The sequence below is a fragment of the Hyaena hyaena genome, unplaced genomic scaffold (assembly GCF_003009895.1).
Source record: "Hyaena hyaena isolate Hyena2069 unplaced genomic scaffold, ASM300989v1 scaffold_0, whole genome shotgun sequence".
Classification (NCBI taxonomy): domain Eukaryota; kingdom Metazoa; phylum Chordata; class Mammalia; order Carnivora; family Hyaenidae; genus Hyaena; species Hyaena hyaena.
In genome coordinates, this window is record NW_024080632.1 from 9913305 (window position 1) to 9931968 (window position 18664).

At 48.8% G+C, this 18664-nt stretch overlaps 1 protein-coding gene across 1 annotated transcript in view; it reads left to right on the plus strand.

Moving 5' to 3' along the window:
* The first annotated feature begins 349 nt into the window (after positions 1–349).
* The window catches only part of FBXW8 (F-box and WD repeat domain containing 8), a 117496-nt gene continuing 99181 nt past the window's right edge, over positions 350–18664 (plus strand). Inside the window, exons 1-2 of the mRNA XM_039216412.1 lie at positions 350–745; positions 13431–13535. Of these exons, the coding sequence (XP_039072343.1) occupies positions 428–745; positions 13431–13535 (423 nt within the window). The 5' untranslated portion in view covers positions 350–427. The remainder of the gene's footprint in view (positions 746–13430; positions 13536–18664) is intronic.

Here is an 18664-nt window from a genome sequence, read left to right on the forward strand (position 1 = left end):
TTCCCTCCCCTCACCCACCCTCCCCAACTTGAAACCCCAAGAGGGGAGGGGTATTTGCAGGGTTTTAGGATTTAAATGCTGAATCCGCAGCGCCTGGTATCTAGTAGTTGCTCAATCGCACGTTTGATGAGTGAACAAACGGTGCTTGGGGCCCAGTCCGCGCTTGACAGAAGCCGCAGGCGGGAAAGTGGAGAGGCTGGGCGCCCCGGGCCCCGTCGCGAACCCCCGGCCTGGGACAGCGCGAGCCACCAGGGCCGGGGGCCGCGTGGGCGGGGGCGCGCGCCGGGGGCGGGGCCACCCGCCCGGAACTCGGGTGCGGCGGCGGCGCGGGTTTCCGGCGGCGGCGGACACTTCCCGCGGAGGGACTGTCCCGTGGCCGCCGGCGGGGCGAGAAGGACGCCGAGCGCCGGGGACGGCGGCGGCGACGATGGACGACCGCAGCCTGGACGAGTTCCGCCGGCGCTGGCAGGAGGAGCTGGCGCAGGCCCAGGCGCTCAGGAAGCGGCGGCGGCCCGACGCTGCGGAGCGGCGGCCGCGGCGGCCCGAGGCGGCTCTGGGGCGCGGCGAGCAGGCCTCGGGGTACCTGGCGCTGGCCCAGGGCCTCCTGGAGGGAGCGGGGCGGCCCCCGGCTCCGCGGGCGACCCGGGCCGAGAGGCAGGACGCGGCGAGCCGCTCCCGCTCCCCTCCTGCCCGCGAGGGCGCCGGGGGCGGGGAGCAGCTGGTGGACCAGCTCATCCGCGACCTGGTGAGTGGCTTCAGCCTCCTGCCCGGCTCCGCGCCTGCCCCGGCCACACACCCCTGCAACGAAGTGGACAGCAACTGAGCCACCCCGGGTCTGTGCATGCAGAGAGTAGCTCTGCAAGTGGTAGTTTTCCCACCCTGGGGTGACTTTGTTTCCCCATCTTGGCAGGAGCACCTGCAGACCTATTTTGGATACCACCACGGGGTTGGGGACGTTGCGATCGAATCTAATTCGATTGGAAGTCAGGGATCCTCTCGAACATGCGGCCGTGCATAGACAGCGCCCAGAAATAAATGATCCAGCCCACAATGTCAGTAGCCGCTTGAGAACTGCTTTTCAGGAACGCCTGTAACTTAACGCCTACAACTTAACTTTTCCCTTTAGGGAGGGAAGAGATCTGGGGACGGATAGGAAGCTATTATTTTTATTCTGTAGAATGTTTGTATTACTCAGTCCCCCCCCCCCCCAATTGTACATGTATTCAAAAACAAAGCAGGAGGGGCGCCTGGGTGGCTCAATCGGTTGAGCGTCCTACTTCAGCTCAGGTCATGATCTGGCGGCTCAGGAGATCAAGCCCCACATCAGGCTCTCTGCTGCCAGCTCAGAGTCTGGAGCCTGCTTCAGATTCTGTGCCCCGCCCCTTCCAAGCTTGGGTTCTGTCTGTCTCTCAACAATAAACATTAAAAAAAAAAAAAACCCAGGAAAAGAAAAATCCTTTGGGCACTACCATTAGCATGGGGGTTCTTATCACTCTGTGTGCATGGATCCTTTATGAGGATCTGAAGAGAAGCTGGGGGCCCTTTACAAAGTTGGCATGGTCAGGATCACCTGAAACACCTCCATGGTTAAGGGTTAGGACAGTACAACAGGGGTTAGTGGTTCAACTTAAATTAGGCTTAAAGGTTTTACAGCTTCCCAATTTAGAGTAATTCTGTAATTGGCAAGCTGTTTTGAGAAATAATGGCGTATTTAACATGTAGTTCTAGTTACATAATCTTAATAGCTATAGGAGTTTTCACCAAGTTTCTGGCCCTGTGCTCTGCCTATCTCTAAGTTGAGAGAAGGTGTGTGTGTGTGTGTGTGTGTGTGGTGTGTTTTACAGGCTCTCAGACAATTTTATTTTTTTTTGAGAGCATGAGTGGGGGAAGGGCAGCGACAGAGGGAGATGCAGAATCTGAAGCAGGCTCTAGGCTCAGAGCTGTCAGCACAGAGCCTGATGGGGGGTGGGTGGGGGGCTCGAACCCACGAACCGTGAGATCATGACCTGAGCCCAAGTCGGACGCTTAACCCACTGAGCCACCCAGGTGCCCCTAATGTGACAATTCTTGTATATCTGAACATTCTTGCTGGTGTCCCTTCTGCTTCTGGGAGAAGTGGGTCGTCACTGAGGAAGTCTGGCAGATGTAAAAATCTTTGAATGCCTTGGGAAGGCGGTTTTGCCCCAGAGAAGCTGGTCAGGCCAGTCCAGGTCTATACAGAAGTTATTCCCAGGGAAGTAGATTTGCAGACGAAGGCCAGACCAGCTCATGGAGGTAGAGAGAAACAGGAAGATGGATTGTTAGGACGGAGGTACAGTTGGGGGCCTGCCAGTTAAAATCCAACCTAGTGAATGCGGCAGTGTCTTCAGGCTTCATAAGCAGTGCTAGGATGCACATACTATTAGTCTCCTTTATGAATGAGGATCTTCAAAGAGGTTTTCTGTAACTGCCTCAGGGGTACCTGGATGATAAGTTCTGGGGATTGAATTTAGATCCAGGTGTGTCAGACACTAAATTTCACCAGCCAGGAGTTTTGCACACCTGACTGGGTGTAAGAATCCCCTTTGCCTTATTAAAAGATAGGTTCTGGTCTGTCCCTAGAACTGCCTAACCAATATCCAGAGGAGGCTTCTGGAAATGGGATGGTTGGAAGGGTCAGGCAATTTTGAGACCCTGTTCTCTGCTATACAGCTTCCCTTGGTTTAAACTGTCTTGACTCTTAAAGGCTTTCTGACCCCAATACTTCTGAGGGCTAGGCATTGATACCAAAAATATGGAGCCCTAAATGAAGTATTCTAGAAATGGAAGAGGCCTGCTTACTGTAGGATCCAAGGGGCACACTGGCATCAGAGTTAAAAAAAAAAAAAAAAAAAAAACCTGCCCTGGAATGCATGCCCATGATCCCTTATGTCTGCAGAATCCCCACATTAGGTACCGCTGGGCTCTGCAGCCTATGAGCACGCAACCTTCAGGGCACTTTTTTTTTTTTTAAGTACTTTACAGTCATCATGGCTATAAGTAAAATCTCTTGCTTTCTCCTTGGTACCGCTTCGCTTTAAGGGTTTAAAGACCTTCCGTTCTCCCAACAACCCTCTTGCAGGGCTTTATTAGCCCCATTTGTCATATGGGCATTAAGAAGGTATTCAGGGGCAGTCAACCCACCCAGTATCTTAATGTGAGAAATGATGGTAACCTCTATGGAAAAGGCTTGGATTCCTAGATCAGTGGTTGTAAGCCCCAAAGCCCGGAGGTCAGGCAGATAATGCAAACGAGCAAGGTAGACTAGGTATGGCTCGTTCCATCCTGTTTCCTAGTTCATCAGGCGTCTTGTTATGTATATTTTTTCCACATTCTGGTCACACACCTGTAATGCTTTGATTGCTGATGGCTAGCTTTTTTCTTTTCTTTTTTTTTTTTTAACTACCCAACTTGGGGCTCAAACTCACAACCCCAAGACCAAGAGTCACATGCTCCACCAACTGAGCCAGCCACACATGTGTGTGTGAGTTCATTACAGGTTTCCTCATCCAACAGTGAGCCCTGGGTGGCTTTCTCAGAGTTACCAGAGCAAGAGGAAGGCCTGCTGTAGTGCCTGCGTGCCTCCAGAGCCTTTGCCCAGGTCACCCTTGTTGTCATGTTGGCCCGAGCAGGCCATGTGGCCAAGTCCGAATTCAGGTGGAGTCGCCCAGCCTGCATACAGGGAGGAACGAATGAGGCAGGGGCCATTAATACCATCTATCACTTGGATTCTTCCCATTTGTAACTGTTGGTAATGAACACAAAAACAATTTTCAGTACTAACACTGTGGGTTAACTGAAACCTGCGGGCCGGGTCTGCCTTGGGTTAGGAGCTCGTGATCTTTGCCTTTATTTTCTAAAGAATCCTTATTTGACCCACACCGGACTCCTGGAAAGGACGATTTAGTTCCATTTGAGACTGTGCAGAAACTGACAGGTTGATCCAGTTGACACGAAAGAGAAATAAAAATCTGGTACCACCTCATCACATCGCCTCTCTTTAGGCCTTAACCGCCTCCCCCCGCCACCTTCGGTGCGCTCTGTTGTGCCGGTGCACCCCGTCGTGCTGCATCTGATGCAGCCCCTTCCACTTCAGAGTGTTGTCCGTATGCTCACTAAGTGAGAGCCCGCCAGTGAGTTAGGAGTCGAGAGTTCCTTTGCCTTTTGAGGAGTTAGGTGAACAGCGCTGCCTTCACAGCGTCGTCTGGCTCGCTGCTGGCCAGACCTTCGATGCACAAGCACAGCTGAGCTCACAACTCAGAAGTGAGTCCTCTTGAGCCCTATCTTCTCTTGTGAAGCTTTAAGTAACATAATGGCCTGAGAAGCCATGTGCTTTTAGGTTGCTGAATGGGAGTATATAACCTGTCTGTTTAGTGTAGGGTTTTTTAACTGGCCAAAGAAATGCTACAGCCCTGGACAGGATCTCAAAGGCAGTAGGCACTTTCTTCTCTTCCGTTTCCCTCTCTCCATAAACTCCAGCTTCTCTGAGGTCATGGAGCACTTGAGCATAATTGCAAGTATGCTTCTTTCTTGTTATTTTTGATGTCTAGTTGCTTGGTCCCGTTTTTATTTAGGTGATGTGTCTGGCTTGGAGCTATAAGAAGTCAGCACCAAACTCAAAGTGGTTTAAGAAACCCAAACTGGAATCTACTGACTCAGATGACCGAAAATTCCAGATGCCTGAAAATTCTTGGTCTGGGTGCTTAGACAGTGCACCTCGAAACCTCTGTGGTCCTGCTTTCCTTGTTTGTTTGTTTATTTAGAAAGAGTACGCGTGAGTGGGGGAGAGGGCCAGAAAGAGGGAGAGAGAATCCCAAGCAGACTCCACCCTGCGCTTGGAGCCTAACACAGGGTTCGATCTTACAACCGGGAGATCATGACATGAGTTGAAATCAAGAGTCGGACGCTTAACCGACTCAGCCACCCAGGCGCCCCCTCCTTTTGTTGTCTCTATTCGCAGGAAGATTCTCCCCTCCTTGAGCTAAAATGACTACCAGCAGCTCCAGATTTCCCTTCTACCTGCTTCTAACCAGGAGAAAGGAAGCGTCTGTTTTCTGTAGAAGTTATGAACGTAAATTCCCATTGGTCCAGACTGGGTCATGTGTTCCTCCTCGGGCCTATCACGGGCTGACTCAAGTTGGTCAGTCTTGTATCAACGGCCCACACCCCTGATGATCAGGGTGGCGGGGTCAGCCTCACTGAACCATGTGGTCCAAGCGTGGGAGTGGGGTGGCTTCCTAAAGAAGAGGGAGTGGCTATTGGGCAAGAAACAGCAGAAACAACAGATGTCCATCTTAGGTGGGTGCTGGGAGCAGCCGTAGCTATAAGAATGTATGTGTTTTCTAATCACCAAATGTATTTGTTGATCAGCTGGGGGCTGAGGAATCAGTAGTTAACAGAATGGACACAGTCTCTGACCCGAGAAGCCCATAGTCTTGCTTCTTTTAACTAAAAGCATAACATTAATGAAAGCAATAGGCCTGGTTACAAGTCTAGGCTCTGGAGTTAGACCCAAGTTCAAATTCAGACTCTGCTAACTACCTTTTTGACCTTGGGCAAGTTAACTTACCCTGCCTTACTTATCAAATGAGGATCATGCTAATGCCTGTCTTGTGAAGAGTCTATGAAACAAAACCTGGAATGTTCTAGCACAAAGCCTAGCATACAGTGAGCAACCAGCAAATTCAAGCTGGTCCTATTATTTAAAAATTTTTTAAATGTTTATTTTTGAGAAAGAAAGACACAGAATCTGAAGCAGGCTCCAGGCTCTGAGCTGGCAGCACAGAGCCCCATGCAGGGCTCAAACTCATGAACCACGAGATTATGACCTGAGCCAAAGTGGGGCATTTAACCGACTGAGCCACCCGGGCACCCCAAAGCTGGTCCTGTTAGGATCATTAGTATTGCAGGAGAGCTCACTGCTCACTTCCTCTCTGCTAAGACTTCTCACTGTTCAGCCCCTTGCTGCCCTCCTCCTTGGATTGGAAGTCCCTGAGGGGCGGGGTCTCCGTCTTACTCCTGTGCCCTCACCTGTAGTGCTCAGTGTGTAGGGGTCCCACCGATATCTGCTGCACTGAAATAACATGGGCCGAATTCCTGTCTCCAACAGCAGTGTTACAAAGAGGCTCTAGGGTTAGGACCCCTGTGAACATTCAAACATTCTTCAAGTTAAGATTGGGGTTTTCAGGCCTGATACAGGTTTATTAGTGCTGGCCAACCTGTATTGTCCCCCATGTTGATAGTCTGTTTGTCATAACCGACAGCTGAGCTATCAGCAAGGTCAGTTTGATGGCTTAGCTTCCTTCTGGTTTTGAGTTAGAAATGAGTGAGGAGACTTTCAGTAAGGCAAACAGAATACAGTGTAAGCTCCTGAGCTGACTTAGCTGGGACAGCTTCCTTTCCTCTTTGCTGTCCTCTGCCTTGTCTTCAATGTTCATGTGTTAATTCCTCCCTGATCCCTCCGGCCCCGATTCCTCTTCCTTCTTCCTTTCCCTCAATGGAAAAGTTCTTACTGTCACTGTGATTCTTTTTTTTTTTTCTTTTCCATGTTACAAATTAGCAGGTGTCTGCTTGGGCACTTTGAAATGGCCTCTGTGTATATGAGAACAACTTGTAACTTAGGCCATCTCTTCACTGGAAGATTCTGCTGGTGGAAGCAACTTGGGCTTCATTTAGTCCACAAATATTTACCAAATGGCTTCTCAGTACTAGGCACAGTTCTAGGCATTGAGGATACAGCCACCAACAAGATGGAAAAGATCCATACCTTTACACAACTTACACTCTGGAGAGAGGTAGACAATGAACAGATACTTGTCAGGTAGTGGTCTGGAGAAAAATTAAGCAGGTAGGAGGAATAGAATGTGTAAGTTTTGGGGGAGAGGCTATAGTTGTAAATAGCACTGTTGAAGAAGGCCTTCCTGGAAGGCTCACACTTTGTGGAAGGAGATGAGGGAGCAAGCGTGAAGAGATCTGGGGGAGGGGGTTCTAGGCAGAGAACAGCAAATGTGGAGGTTTGTGGTGGCCAAGGCCAGCTGGCCTTGTGGCCTGTGTGACCTATGGGATTTAAAATTCTTAATCATTTTGGGGGCACCTGAGTGGCTCAGTCGGTTAAGTGTCTGACTTTGGCTGATGTCATGATCTCCTGGTTCATGAGTTTGAGGCCTGCATCAGACTCTCTGCTGTCACATGAAGCCAGCTTCAGACCTTCTGTCCCCCTCCCCCACCCTTCTCCAGCTCATTCTCTCTCTCTTTCTCTTTCAAAATAAACTTTAAGGATTTTATTTTTTAAATCATTTTCAAACAAGGGCCTCCCCTGTTTGGTTTTACGTGGGGCTCTAGACAATACAGCCGAACCTGGTGGTAGGCATGGCCTTGGAGTGGTTAGGACCCTTGAAGTGAAACTATTTGCTCTTGTTACAAATAAATCCATGTGCACACTGGTCCAGGCTTCTGGCTAGGGAGCTCCTCCTTCACCTACCTTACCTCCTTTCTGGGTCCTTAAGCCCTGATCCCAGTTTATTTTATGTTATTTTTTTAATTTGTATTTATTTTAAGAGAGAATGAGCAGGGGAGGGGCAGAGAAGGAGAGAGGGTGAGAATCCCAAGCCGGCTCCATGCCCATCGTGGAGCCTGATGCGGGGCTTAAACTCACAAACCATGAGATCATGACCTGAGCCAAAATCTCAAGTGGGATGCTTAACTGACGGAGCCCCCCAGGCACCCCAGCTCCCAGTTTAAACTCCCCCTTGGAGGCAGAGGCCCCGCCTCTTCCTCCTCACACCCACTTCTTTCACTGCCATGCCCAGCACTCACTGCCCATCCTTTAGGTTGGCACCTTCTGCTTCCATCCCTTGCCAAAGTGCCCGGCCGAATCCTACCAGTAGGTGGTGAATGAGAATCGTCCTTGAAGTTGGAAAGCCTGTTTAAAAAACAACAACCACCTCACGGACCTTAATCGTGCGTCTGCTGTGTGCCGGGCACTGCTGCGTGCCAGGCACTGCCACTTGGCCTGTGCAGGGTCGTGGTTGAGTTCTGCCCCCGCGCGTGCGGTCAACAGAAACCTAAACCTTTTTCGCTCTTTCTCCTTGCGAGGCATGGGCATTAGGTTAGAGGTGAAGACAGAACTTGGCCTTTGGGGACTCCTCCTGGCACGGCTTTTTGGAGAAACGGTCTTCAAGCTCTACATAGCTGACTTCTAATGGACTCTGGAGTACCTCGGGGGACCGTGTGTGCCTCCCTTCATAGGCTCCTTCCTGATTTTCAGCTGTTATGTGACGATGACTTCTCTCTCAAAAAGGTTTGAGCCGCGTGAGTGTGGACATCCTTTCTTAGCACCTCCTCTGCCCCCAGCCCCTGGGATGACCCTGATTTCAGATAGTGTTTTGAACACCACACCCCTTATTTCAGAAGTGTATTGCTTTCCTGTGTCTGTGAAAGTATCACAAAGTCACTGCAAAATCCTTGGAGATTTCCGAAGAGAAAGAAAACAAATCTTGTGATGCGGTGGTTTGGAAGCTCCTGCTGCTGTTAACGTTGGGTGTGCTTTGGCCGGTTTCCTTTTTTTTTTTTTTATATAAATAAGAATACATATTTCAAAACCAGTGAGGGATTGTGAATGCCTGCCTATTTCCCTGCACAGTGTTTTAGACTCCCCCGCCCCCAACCGGTTTTCTTCTTTTGCTGAAAGAAGGCCCAGGTGACCCCAGCAAGCCTCTGTCCTGGTGCGCGTTGCTGCTGCCGCCGGATCCGCCTTCACACAAGGCACAGAAGGGAGAGAACTTCCTCTAGGAAAGTGTCCTGTCAGCGGCGGACGGAACCGAAATACTGTTATGTCTGTTGTGTGTCTGAGAGGCTCCTCTCCGATCCTTCAGACACCACCTAGAGAGATCTTGCGCGTTCTGTTTGCCCCGGAGATGTCCACTGGGGACAAACCTTGAGTCCATTTCTTCACTTCTCACTGATTTGGGCGCTTAATAATTATCCCTTCTTCTTCTAAACCAGAGAAGACCGATTACATTTCTAACGGTAAGGCACAAAACCAGCCCACTTACAGAATTAGTCTTACGTTAGCACATAGGAGTACAAATCAGCCTCCCTGGGGGTGGATCCATTTGCAGTTTCTTTTAGCGTTTTTGGAGGAAGGCCAGTAGACTTTGGGAAGATCTACTATTCACTGACTTTGAATTAACAAAGTAACATGAACCCTTTGTGGGGTTTATATGGGGTTTTTTTTCTTTTTTTTCTCTTTTCTTTCTTTCTTTTTTTTTTTTTTTGCCTGATTTGGAAAGGATGGTTTTTAATCCACCTATGATTCAGGGTTGTGGCTCTCAGCTTCTAGTGTGCATGAGGACCTTTGAGGAGGAGCCACTCGAGCCTCACCCTTGGAAATTTGGGGTAACAGGCAATCTGGGGCATTTTTTAAAACTCCACAGATGGTCTTGACATGTAATAAAGGACAGGAGTCACCGTAGTGGTAAAGAATCGATATTTGAGCCATTAAAGAGTTAAAAGCCCGGTTGTATTTTCTCAACATGATTTTCCTCCAATCTGAAGCCATGTTAATACATCAACGTATTAGTTTTCTGTAGCATTATTGGCCATTGTCACATTGCTTGGGCTATAAAGTTAATGGAAAGTGATTCTCTAAACATTGTAGTCCTGTGGTCCCTTTTTATAATGTGACCAGTTTTCCATGTTAATATTGCCAGTGTCTTTAGTCTCTTCATCCTTGGGATATCTTTGTTTCTGAAATGCCAAGTTGTCGTTTCCATGTTTTAAAGTCCAAACAGATACAAAATTGGTTCATGTGGCCTGTAACTTCTCAGAGGGCTGTGTGGTTCACAAAGTCCTAGATGGAAATCTCATAGCATCCTTTGTACTCTAAGGTGTTTCTCTGCATACTGGTAGCAGCTAGTGGTTTTTACTTCTGTTGATGAACTGTGGGAGGTACCAGATGGGAGCGCATAAGTCCTGGTAGGCCGTGCGTAGTTCCTGGGCTGGTACTTCAGTCTCGGGAGTGGCTCCACATCCTTGTCAGATCCTGGGTCCCTGGAAGAGAACTACGCTTTCAACCACAGGGTCAAACATGCTTCTAACTCTCCATCTTTTGTAAGGTGTTTCTCAAGTGATGGATTACTAACAATTACAAAGCGACATTTATGAACGACTTCCTGAACCTTGAATCTATTCTAGTTTGTTTTGTCTTTTGGTGTAATAATGTCCCTCTAACTCCGCCCACTTCCTTGAGTGGAGGAAAGGGAAGTAGGTTAGCTGGATTCCTGTCTCCACAGTAGTGCACCAGAGCCTCTGGGAATGTGTTCAGTACGGGACCCTCCTGGATCATGTCTGCTGCTTTGGGAAAACAGGTTGGATTTTTCGTGAAACAGATTCTGGGATGGAGATCTGCTTATGGGCAGTTCAGCAGGTTGGCCTTCCCAAGAAGACCCAAATGGAGGCAAGGGGGACCAGCCTTTGTACCTAGGGATTGATGAGTCACTGAATGAAGGCTCTGGGAGGGGATGTGACCTTGGACAAGGCAGCTTGTTTGACCAGGGGGTAGTGCCTAGGAAGGGACTCCACCGTCAGGCTGAGCTGGTGAGCCATGAGCAGGCAGCATTCTGCCCACGTTGGGGAACAAGTGTTGTGGACCCGGAGGGAGAGAGTGAGAGACCCCTTGCGGCATCTACTATAAGGACCAGTGATAAATACCTTGCCAAAAAGATTTCAAGTGTGCAGCCTGAAACTTCAGCCTTTGATCTCCTGGCCTGTGGGTCTACTTAGGCCTCAAGATGTGGCTCTGTGGTGTTTGTGTTTGCATAATTATAATTCAGTGCTTTGAAGTTAAATAAATTCTCGAGACCCGTCATCACTGGTACATTGACAGCGAGGCCAGCATATTGGTGTGGGGGACACAACACCCCCGACTGGTCATCTGCTCGCTGGTGGCTACATCATCATCTACCACTTACACAAGTGGTATACTCAATAACACCACAAGTTATTGAGGTGTCGGAACGATGGGAGTGTCCGCACAATAGGTCTTTTTCGAGAGAAACTTGCCAAGAGAATCACCCGTTTTCAAAGGCATGGAATGTGGACCTCCTCAGCAGATACTTGTGGAAGGGGAAAACGAGAGCTGGGTGCCACTCCAGGAAAGAAGACGGAAGTATTAATCAGTTACTGCAGGCTTTGCTCTGGTCCTGGGCCGCCTGTGCCCTTCCTGTGTACTGTTTCACTTTATTCTTGTAACTCCCCCGAGTAGGCGCGTTCTCCTTTGGAGACGAGGCTCCGATGCAGTTGGCATAGTCCAGGGTTGGTTGGGTGGCAGAGCCAAGGTTCTCCGTTTGAAGCTCGGTTCTGAAGCTCCATCCCAGAGGTCAGGGTGGTTAGGATCAAGGAGGAAGGCGGCAGGGCTGCGGCTCTGAGAGGGCGGAGGCGCTGATCTCCACGAGGAGAACAGAGGACTGGCTCTCCGAATGGGCGGAAAAGGGGGCAGGTGCCCGCCCCCCGAAGTGTGCTTTTCTGCCCCGGGATAACTCAAAGCAAAGGTGATTCCTCCTGCTTCATCATGGCAGTGTCACATCCAGAAAGCAGTTGATAGTCCCGAAGGGGGGACCGGTGGGAGAAGGCGAGGCCCAGCGTCTCTAACCGTGAGAAGCTAAATAGGAGTTCACGCGGCACGAGTGCGGGCTTCTGTTGGCCTTTGTTCTTCTCGTATGACAACAAGGAGCATCTTTCTTGTTTCTCTACCGAGGAGATAAAGTAGCTCCTTCACCTTATCGTAGTCAAATAGCCCAAGAGAAAGAGGGAACCCCAGGGTCACAAATGACAGGCTGGTGTGTGGCTCTGATCGGCGGGCAGTGGGTGCCCCTCCTCTTCCCCCCCCGGGTTGTGTGAAGGAGTCTCTGGTTCTTTCTGGAGCAAGCGAGAAGGAGCTGCCTCTTCTCCTCACAAGTGAAGCCGATTAGCTATAAGAGGGGACCTGGCCTGACATCAGACTAATGACTTTGCATTATTTTTTTAAGCAGGGACCCCTTTGCCTTCGGATTACACTTGCAGATTTTTTTTCCGTTTTGTTTTTCTAGTTCCCCCTGCATGGCCCACATTTCTCTGCCGCCTTAACATTCTGTACTGTGTGTGCCCACAGAGAACTGTCCACTCCTCTCGTTCCCTCCAGAGATCCTTTTTGGCCCTCGTACTTAGCTCTGCGCTGGCTTTGCAAGTGGAATACATTTCCTTCTTAGGCCTTTGCATTATCTTTTAGCTCTGAGACTCCTAGATGAATGGAAGCATGGTTCCAGAAAAATCTCTACCCTGGATCTTGGTCGGGTCAAAGTCAGTGCTCACATTCCCTTAAAAATGCCGAGACGACTTAAGTTTTCAGGCCACAGCCTTGCGGTGTAGGACTGTTGTATTTGGTGAATTAATGATTTGCTGGCAGCCTAGAAGTCACTGATGTCAGCCAGAGCTTATTAAAAATGAATTTTATTAAGTAGGCTCCATTGAGACCAGCAGCCTGCTTTCCCTGGCTTTGCAGAGATCCATGCAAAGTGGGCTTTCGCAGGTGGGTTTGGGAACAGGCGGAGGGTACACGTCCGCTCGTGGCTTGCTTTCTGTTTCACCCTCCCTTCCTTTGTGCTTCGAGGATCGTCCTGACAGCCTTATCTCTCAAATAAAGCCTGTTACCTCATCCCTAATTGCTTCTCCAAAGGCAGGCGAGCTCTCATTTCTCCACATTAATAAATGACACCGAAGAGCCGCTTTGTTTGCACTGGCTCCCTCAGGTTCACCGGTGCGGCCCCTGAGCTCATCAGGAAACCCCGTGCTTCTCCAGCGGCGGAGGCGAGGCCGTGCTCACCTCCTTCAGGAGCAGCATTGCGTTCGTGTGCGTCCGGCGCCCGTGCCCGGCCTGGTTCTCCTGACCGAGGCCCTTCAGTGACCTACCTAGGTCCGCACTGCTCCGGCTGGGCGTGCCCGCTGCCCTCCAGGATGGGTGCAGTGAGACTTGTCCTGGGGGCACCGGTGGCTCGTCTGATTTCCAAGCCCACCTTCTTGGCTACAGACCACTCAGCTTCCCTTAGAGGCCAAGAGCTTCCCGCAGCCTGTGCACGATCCCCGATCCCCGAGGCGGACCCCCTCTGCCCCAGGCTGCCAGCCGGTGCCCTGGCTTCTCCTTTTTGAAGCCTTTCAGGAAATGGCCTTGTGGATTTTACAAGTGAAAGTGAGGAGGCTGGGTGTGTGGCCATCCGGCTGTGAGTCCCTTCTGTGAGAAGGTGTGGCTCCCCCCCCCCTGCCCCCCCCCCCACCAGACAACAGCGCCTCTCCTTCCCACCTAACAGTATCTCCTGTCACTGGAAGGAGCATTTGCGTACCTCCCGGTCCTAAGCTGCTTTCCCTTTTCTTCTCCCCAGAATGAAATGGACGACGTGCCCTTCTTTGATATCCAACTGCCTTACGAACTGGCAATCAATATATTTCAGTATCTGGACAGGAAAGACCTGGGAAGGTGTGCACAGGTAAGCAGCCATGAAACCGACCTTCGAGATCGACTCCCACGCGTGACAAAAGTATAGGAAGCTCCTGGGTAATGGAAATGGACTTCCCAGAACCGCAGACTGGAAAGAATTAGCGACTCAAGGAGCCACTTTGCTTGAAGGAGAGCAGCCCCGAACTTAGAGGCTGCGCTCCGCATCTCCGGGCGGTGTTGACCTCTTTGTGCCCTTCTGCTCCAGAGCTCTGTTGTTCCTGCCGTCCCAGCTACGGCTGACTGGGGCAGTGTGTGGGTGACCGACGGCGTGGTGCCCGGGCCAGCCTGAGCTGTTCTGTCCTCACTGTTTTTAATGCAAAGATGCCGGCCCTTGGTCACATCAAGCCGGTTGTCAGTCGGGAGCTGAGGGTCAGCCTGGGGACAAAGCCATGAAGTCAGGTTTTAGGCGTAGAGTCCAAGCTTTAAACACTGGACTCCCGCTCAGTGAGGTGCGAGGCACCTGAGAACTGACACCCACTGAGGGAATTGCAAATCCGTGTCCCCGGTCTCCTGCCTGTTGTGGGGCGTATGCCCGTGGGGTGGCATGGTGGCAGACACCGTCCTCGCCACGCTTCACTGTGTACGAGTCACGGGATTTTTTTTTTAATTTTCTTTTTAATGTTTTATTTATTTCTGAGAGAGAGAGAGACCATGTGAGCAGGGGAGGGTCAGAGAGAGAGGGAGACACAGAATCTGAAGCAGGCTCCAGGCTCTGAGCTGTCAGCACGGAGCCCGATGCGGGGCTCGAACCCACGAACTGTGAGATCATGACCTGAGCTGAAGTCGGACGCTTAACCTTAACTGACTGAGCCACCCAGGCGCCCCACAGGGGATCTTGATAAAATGCAAATCCAGACTCAGGAGGCCCGGGGCGGAGCCTGAGATTCTGCATTTCCAACCAGGTGATGCCCGCCTGGCTTTTGCCACACTTCCAGAGGCAAAGGTTTATGCCATTAACTTAGGTCTCTTGACTTCTTTTTGGCAAAGAGTATAACTTCTCATTAGTCAAATGTATGCGTGCTGACCATTCGGCTTTCATGGATAACTGTGTTCCCCAGAAGAAACTAGAATATCCATTGTCCATAACTCCCAAAGAATTAATTTGTCTAATGGTTACCATTTCCTACCCCTGGATTCTGGACTGCATTTTACACAAGCGTCTACACCTTTAAAAGAAAGGGCTCAGTAAAATGGAGTGATACTAAAAATCCAGGGATGCCTGGCAGGCTCAGTTGGAAGAGCATGCAGCACAATCTCGATTGCGGGGTCGTAAGTTCAAGCCCCACATTAGGTGCAGAGATGACTGAAATAAATAACTGAGCTTTAAAAAAATGTTAAAAAAAAAAAAAAGAAAACCGAAAGCACCAAGAATGTGAAGTTAAAAACATGAAGGCAGCTTGCAAGGTGTGAACTGTAGTGACCAGGTATAGACTCTGGGGGTGGCCGTCTCTGGCACTTCAGTGAAGTACAGGGCAGTTTTCAAGTTTCTGCTTTATACTATTTCTTTAGGAAGCAGTTTGCTTAAAAATTTTCTACCTAGATATGAATTTCAAAAAGTTTACAGTATTCCTGACCGTCACGATATTAAGTGGGGGTGTTTGCAACTATCCTTTTTGATGCAGAGCCTGGAATCTTCAGGAAATGATGGGAGAAATTATTACAGGGCTGAAATTCACCAAGCAAAAACGTACTGAAATGTAAACCGTGCTCGGAGCCTATCAACTGCACTAAGCAAGAGTACCTATATTGTCTTCCTCTTTCCCTTGGAAATTGGATTTGTTCTAACTTTACACTTTGGCCCTGTTCCCAAGAGTTGGAAACAAGGGTGTCGCTAAATGAGTCCACCTCCTGGATTTCAGCCTGATGCTGTTAGCCGGAGGCTTGGAACAGGCCCTAATAGCTCGCTGCTTTCCACAAAGTCCGCATTAGACGATAAAATCTTCACTCGTGATAGGGAGCTGCTGTTCAAGGAATCACTTCTTTTAATGTTGCTTTTTGCTCCCCCGCTTTGTAGAGGGCCATGTGGCTTTCACATCTGCTGCTGGTTTTCTCATCCAAAGAGTTTATCGGAGAAAGATAGGATCTGGTGGAAGAAGAGATCCCCCTTTTGGTACAAGGGGGCTGCATTTCAGGATAGATTGGTTAGGCTGGTGTGATGATTCTGCAGGTGTGAACGGTTTAATTTGCAACACAGTGGTCCAATTGTCCACCCGAATTCCCTCTCTGGCCAGTTGGATTTGTTTTTTGTTTCTCGTTTCAATCTCATTTTTGGAGCACATGCAGACAAATAGAGAAGATCCTTAAGCAGAACCCTTCAGGTGGTGCTGGTCTGGTCTATGAAGCCAGGATTTTTTTTTTTTTTTTTTAATAGCGCCCTTTCACGAGGATGGCCACAGACGGCCAATGATGTTTAGAATTGGCTTTGTTTTTTCAAGCATTAAAATACAACCGCAAAGTAATAAAGATGAGTAGCATTTTTATTTGTTTCTTGGGGTGTTTTTATTTGTGAAACCAGGAAAAAGTCCTTCTGTTGAGTGGAACATCCTGCTGTTTTATGATTCGATTTTAGAGGGGGCCTGCTCTGTTTGTCCCTCTCTGTCTCTTTTCTCTTTTAATCAAGCCGCCTTGGGATTTTAGGGAAATTGGGCCAGTTGTAGGGAATTGGCACCACGAACTATATGTGTGCCCTTGGAGAAAACCTGTTTGCTTAGATCTTCATGCCAAGTTGGTAACTGACTAACAGTAAGGAACCCAGATTGGGAAGGACTTTTTGAGATTTAATTATGCCACGAACTGTGCTGGAGAAGTGATTTTTGCCTTGACTTTGTCTCCTTTCTGTGGCCTCTTTTTCTGCATCACAGGCTTTGTGCTTTCAGAAAGAAAGGCCTACTACATTAGTTTGTGATCCTTGTATACCTCTGATGCTGACCTTTCTAGCTCCTTGCCATCCATAACTGTCCCTCAAGGGATTTGATGTCCTTGTGGGAGTGTTCCATGCCGAAATGTCTCGAGAACAGTGTGGCTCTTATTTTTTATTTATTGATTGATTTTTAGAGATTTCCTAGTAAACATATTTATTTATTCATTTTTCTTTTATAGTTTATTGTCAAGTTGGTTTCCATACAACACCCAGTGCTCATCCCCACAAGTGCCCTCCTCCATGCCCATCACCCCCCTTCCCCTCCCCCCACCCCATCAGTCCTCAGTTTGTTCTCAGCATTCAAGAGTCTCTCGTGGTTTGCCTCCCTCCCTCTCCTCAACTATTTTTCCCCTTCCCCTCCCCCATGGTCGTCTGTTAAGTTTCTCCTGTTCCACATATGAGTGCAAACATATGGTATTTGTCCTTCTCTGCCTGACTTATTTCATTTAGCATGACACCCTCAAGTTCCATTCACGTTGTCACAAATGGCCAGATTTCATCCTTTCTCATTGCCATGTAATATTTCATTGTATAGATAAATCACATCTTCTTGATCCATTCATCAGCTGATGGACACTTAGGCTCTTTCCATGTTTTGGCTATTGTTGAGAGTGCTGCTATGAACATTGGGGGTACATGGGCCCCTGTGCAACAGCACTCCTGTATCCCTTGGGTAAATTTCTAGCTGTGCTATTGCTGGGTCATAGGGGAGTTCTGTTGTTTTTTGAGGAACCTCCACACTGTTTTCCAGAGGGGCTGCACCAGCTTACATTCCCACCAGCAGTGTAGGAGGGTGCCCATTTCTCCACATCCTCGCCAGCATCAAGACTCTCCTGATTTGTTCGTTTTAGAACAGTGTGGCTTTTAGTAAGCAAAGTTATGCACTGGGCAATTCATTGAATGGCTTTATCGTTTTGCTACTTATAATTTTATGGGTGTGTATGTGTGTGCCCACAAGATTCCTGGCACTTTAAAAATAATATTTTTTAAATGGGTAACAATTACAAAACTGAGTTCAAAATTACAAAAAGTTTTTTTTTTATGGGAAGAGTAAGTCTCCTGTTATATTACAATATGAATAATTCTGAGGAGTAATGGTTTTAGGATTTACTAACCTTCATTTTTAAAACTTTAAAAAATAGGGGCGCCTGAGTGGCTCAGTCAGTTAAGCGTCCGACTTCAGCTTAGGTCATGATCTCACGGTTCGTGGGTTCGAGCCCCGCGTCGGGCTCTGTGCTGACAGCTAGCTCAGAGCCTGGAGCCTATTTCAGAGTCTGTATCTTCCTCTCTCTCTGACCCTCCCCTGCTCACGCTGTCTCTCTCTCTCTCAGAAATAAATAAAACACTAAAAAAAAATAAAACTTTAAAAAATAATCATAAGTTCATGGGTGGTTGCAAAAGATAGCATGGCGAGGTCTCACATTCTCTCCCCCAGTTTCCTTCTCTGGCAGTGTCTTGTGTGAGGACAGAGTAATATCAAAGCCGGGAACCCAACCTCCGTACAGCCCACAGAGCTTGCTCATATTTTCTCAGTTACGTGTACTCTTGTGAGTGGTTTTGTTCTCTGCAGACTCGTCACAGGTGTGGGTTTGTGTGGGCACGCAGTAAAGGTACACAGCATGATCACAGGGATCTTTTGTGCTCCCTTTCCCGGACTGGCCACCTCTGCCCCCTCCCCATCCGTGACCCCCCCCCCCCCCAACCCTAATCTGTTTTCATCTCTGTAATTTGGTCTTTTTTAAATTTGCATTTTTATCACACTTTATTTATGTGCATTTCCTAAAGTGTAATTTTAGAAATCTAGCCACATAGGTAGTGATGTTGCATTTTTCAAGTAAAAAGTAGAAAAATGTGCATGAAGGAAGCAATAAAGAAAACAAGGGAAGAGATGGAGGTTAACAACTTAACTAAAATTGGCAAGCAAGAAGCAGGCCTTATCAGAATAAATAAATCAGGAGCTAAAGCCCACCATACTAGATTATGATATTTCAAGCTTTTTTTTTTTCTTTTTTCTTTTTTCTTTTTTATTTCTAGGAGAGAGAGAGAGAGAGCGTGAGCAGGGGAGGGTCAGAGAGAGAGGGAGTCACAGACTGAAACAGGCTCCAGGCTCTGAGCTGGCAGTCAGCACAGAGCCCGACGCGGGGCTCGAACCCACGAACCGCGAGATCATGACCTAAGCGAAAGTCGGACGCTTAACC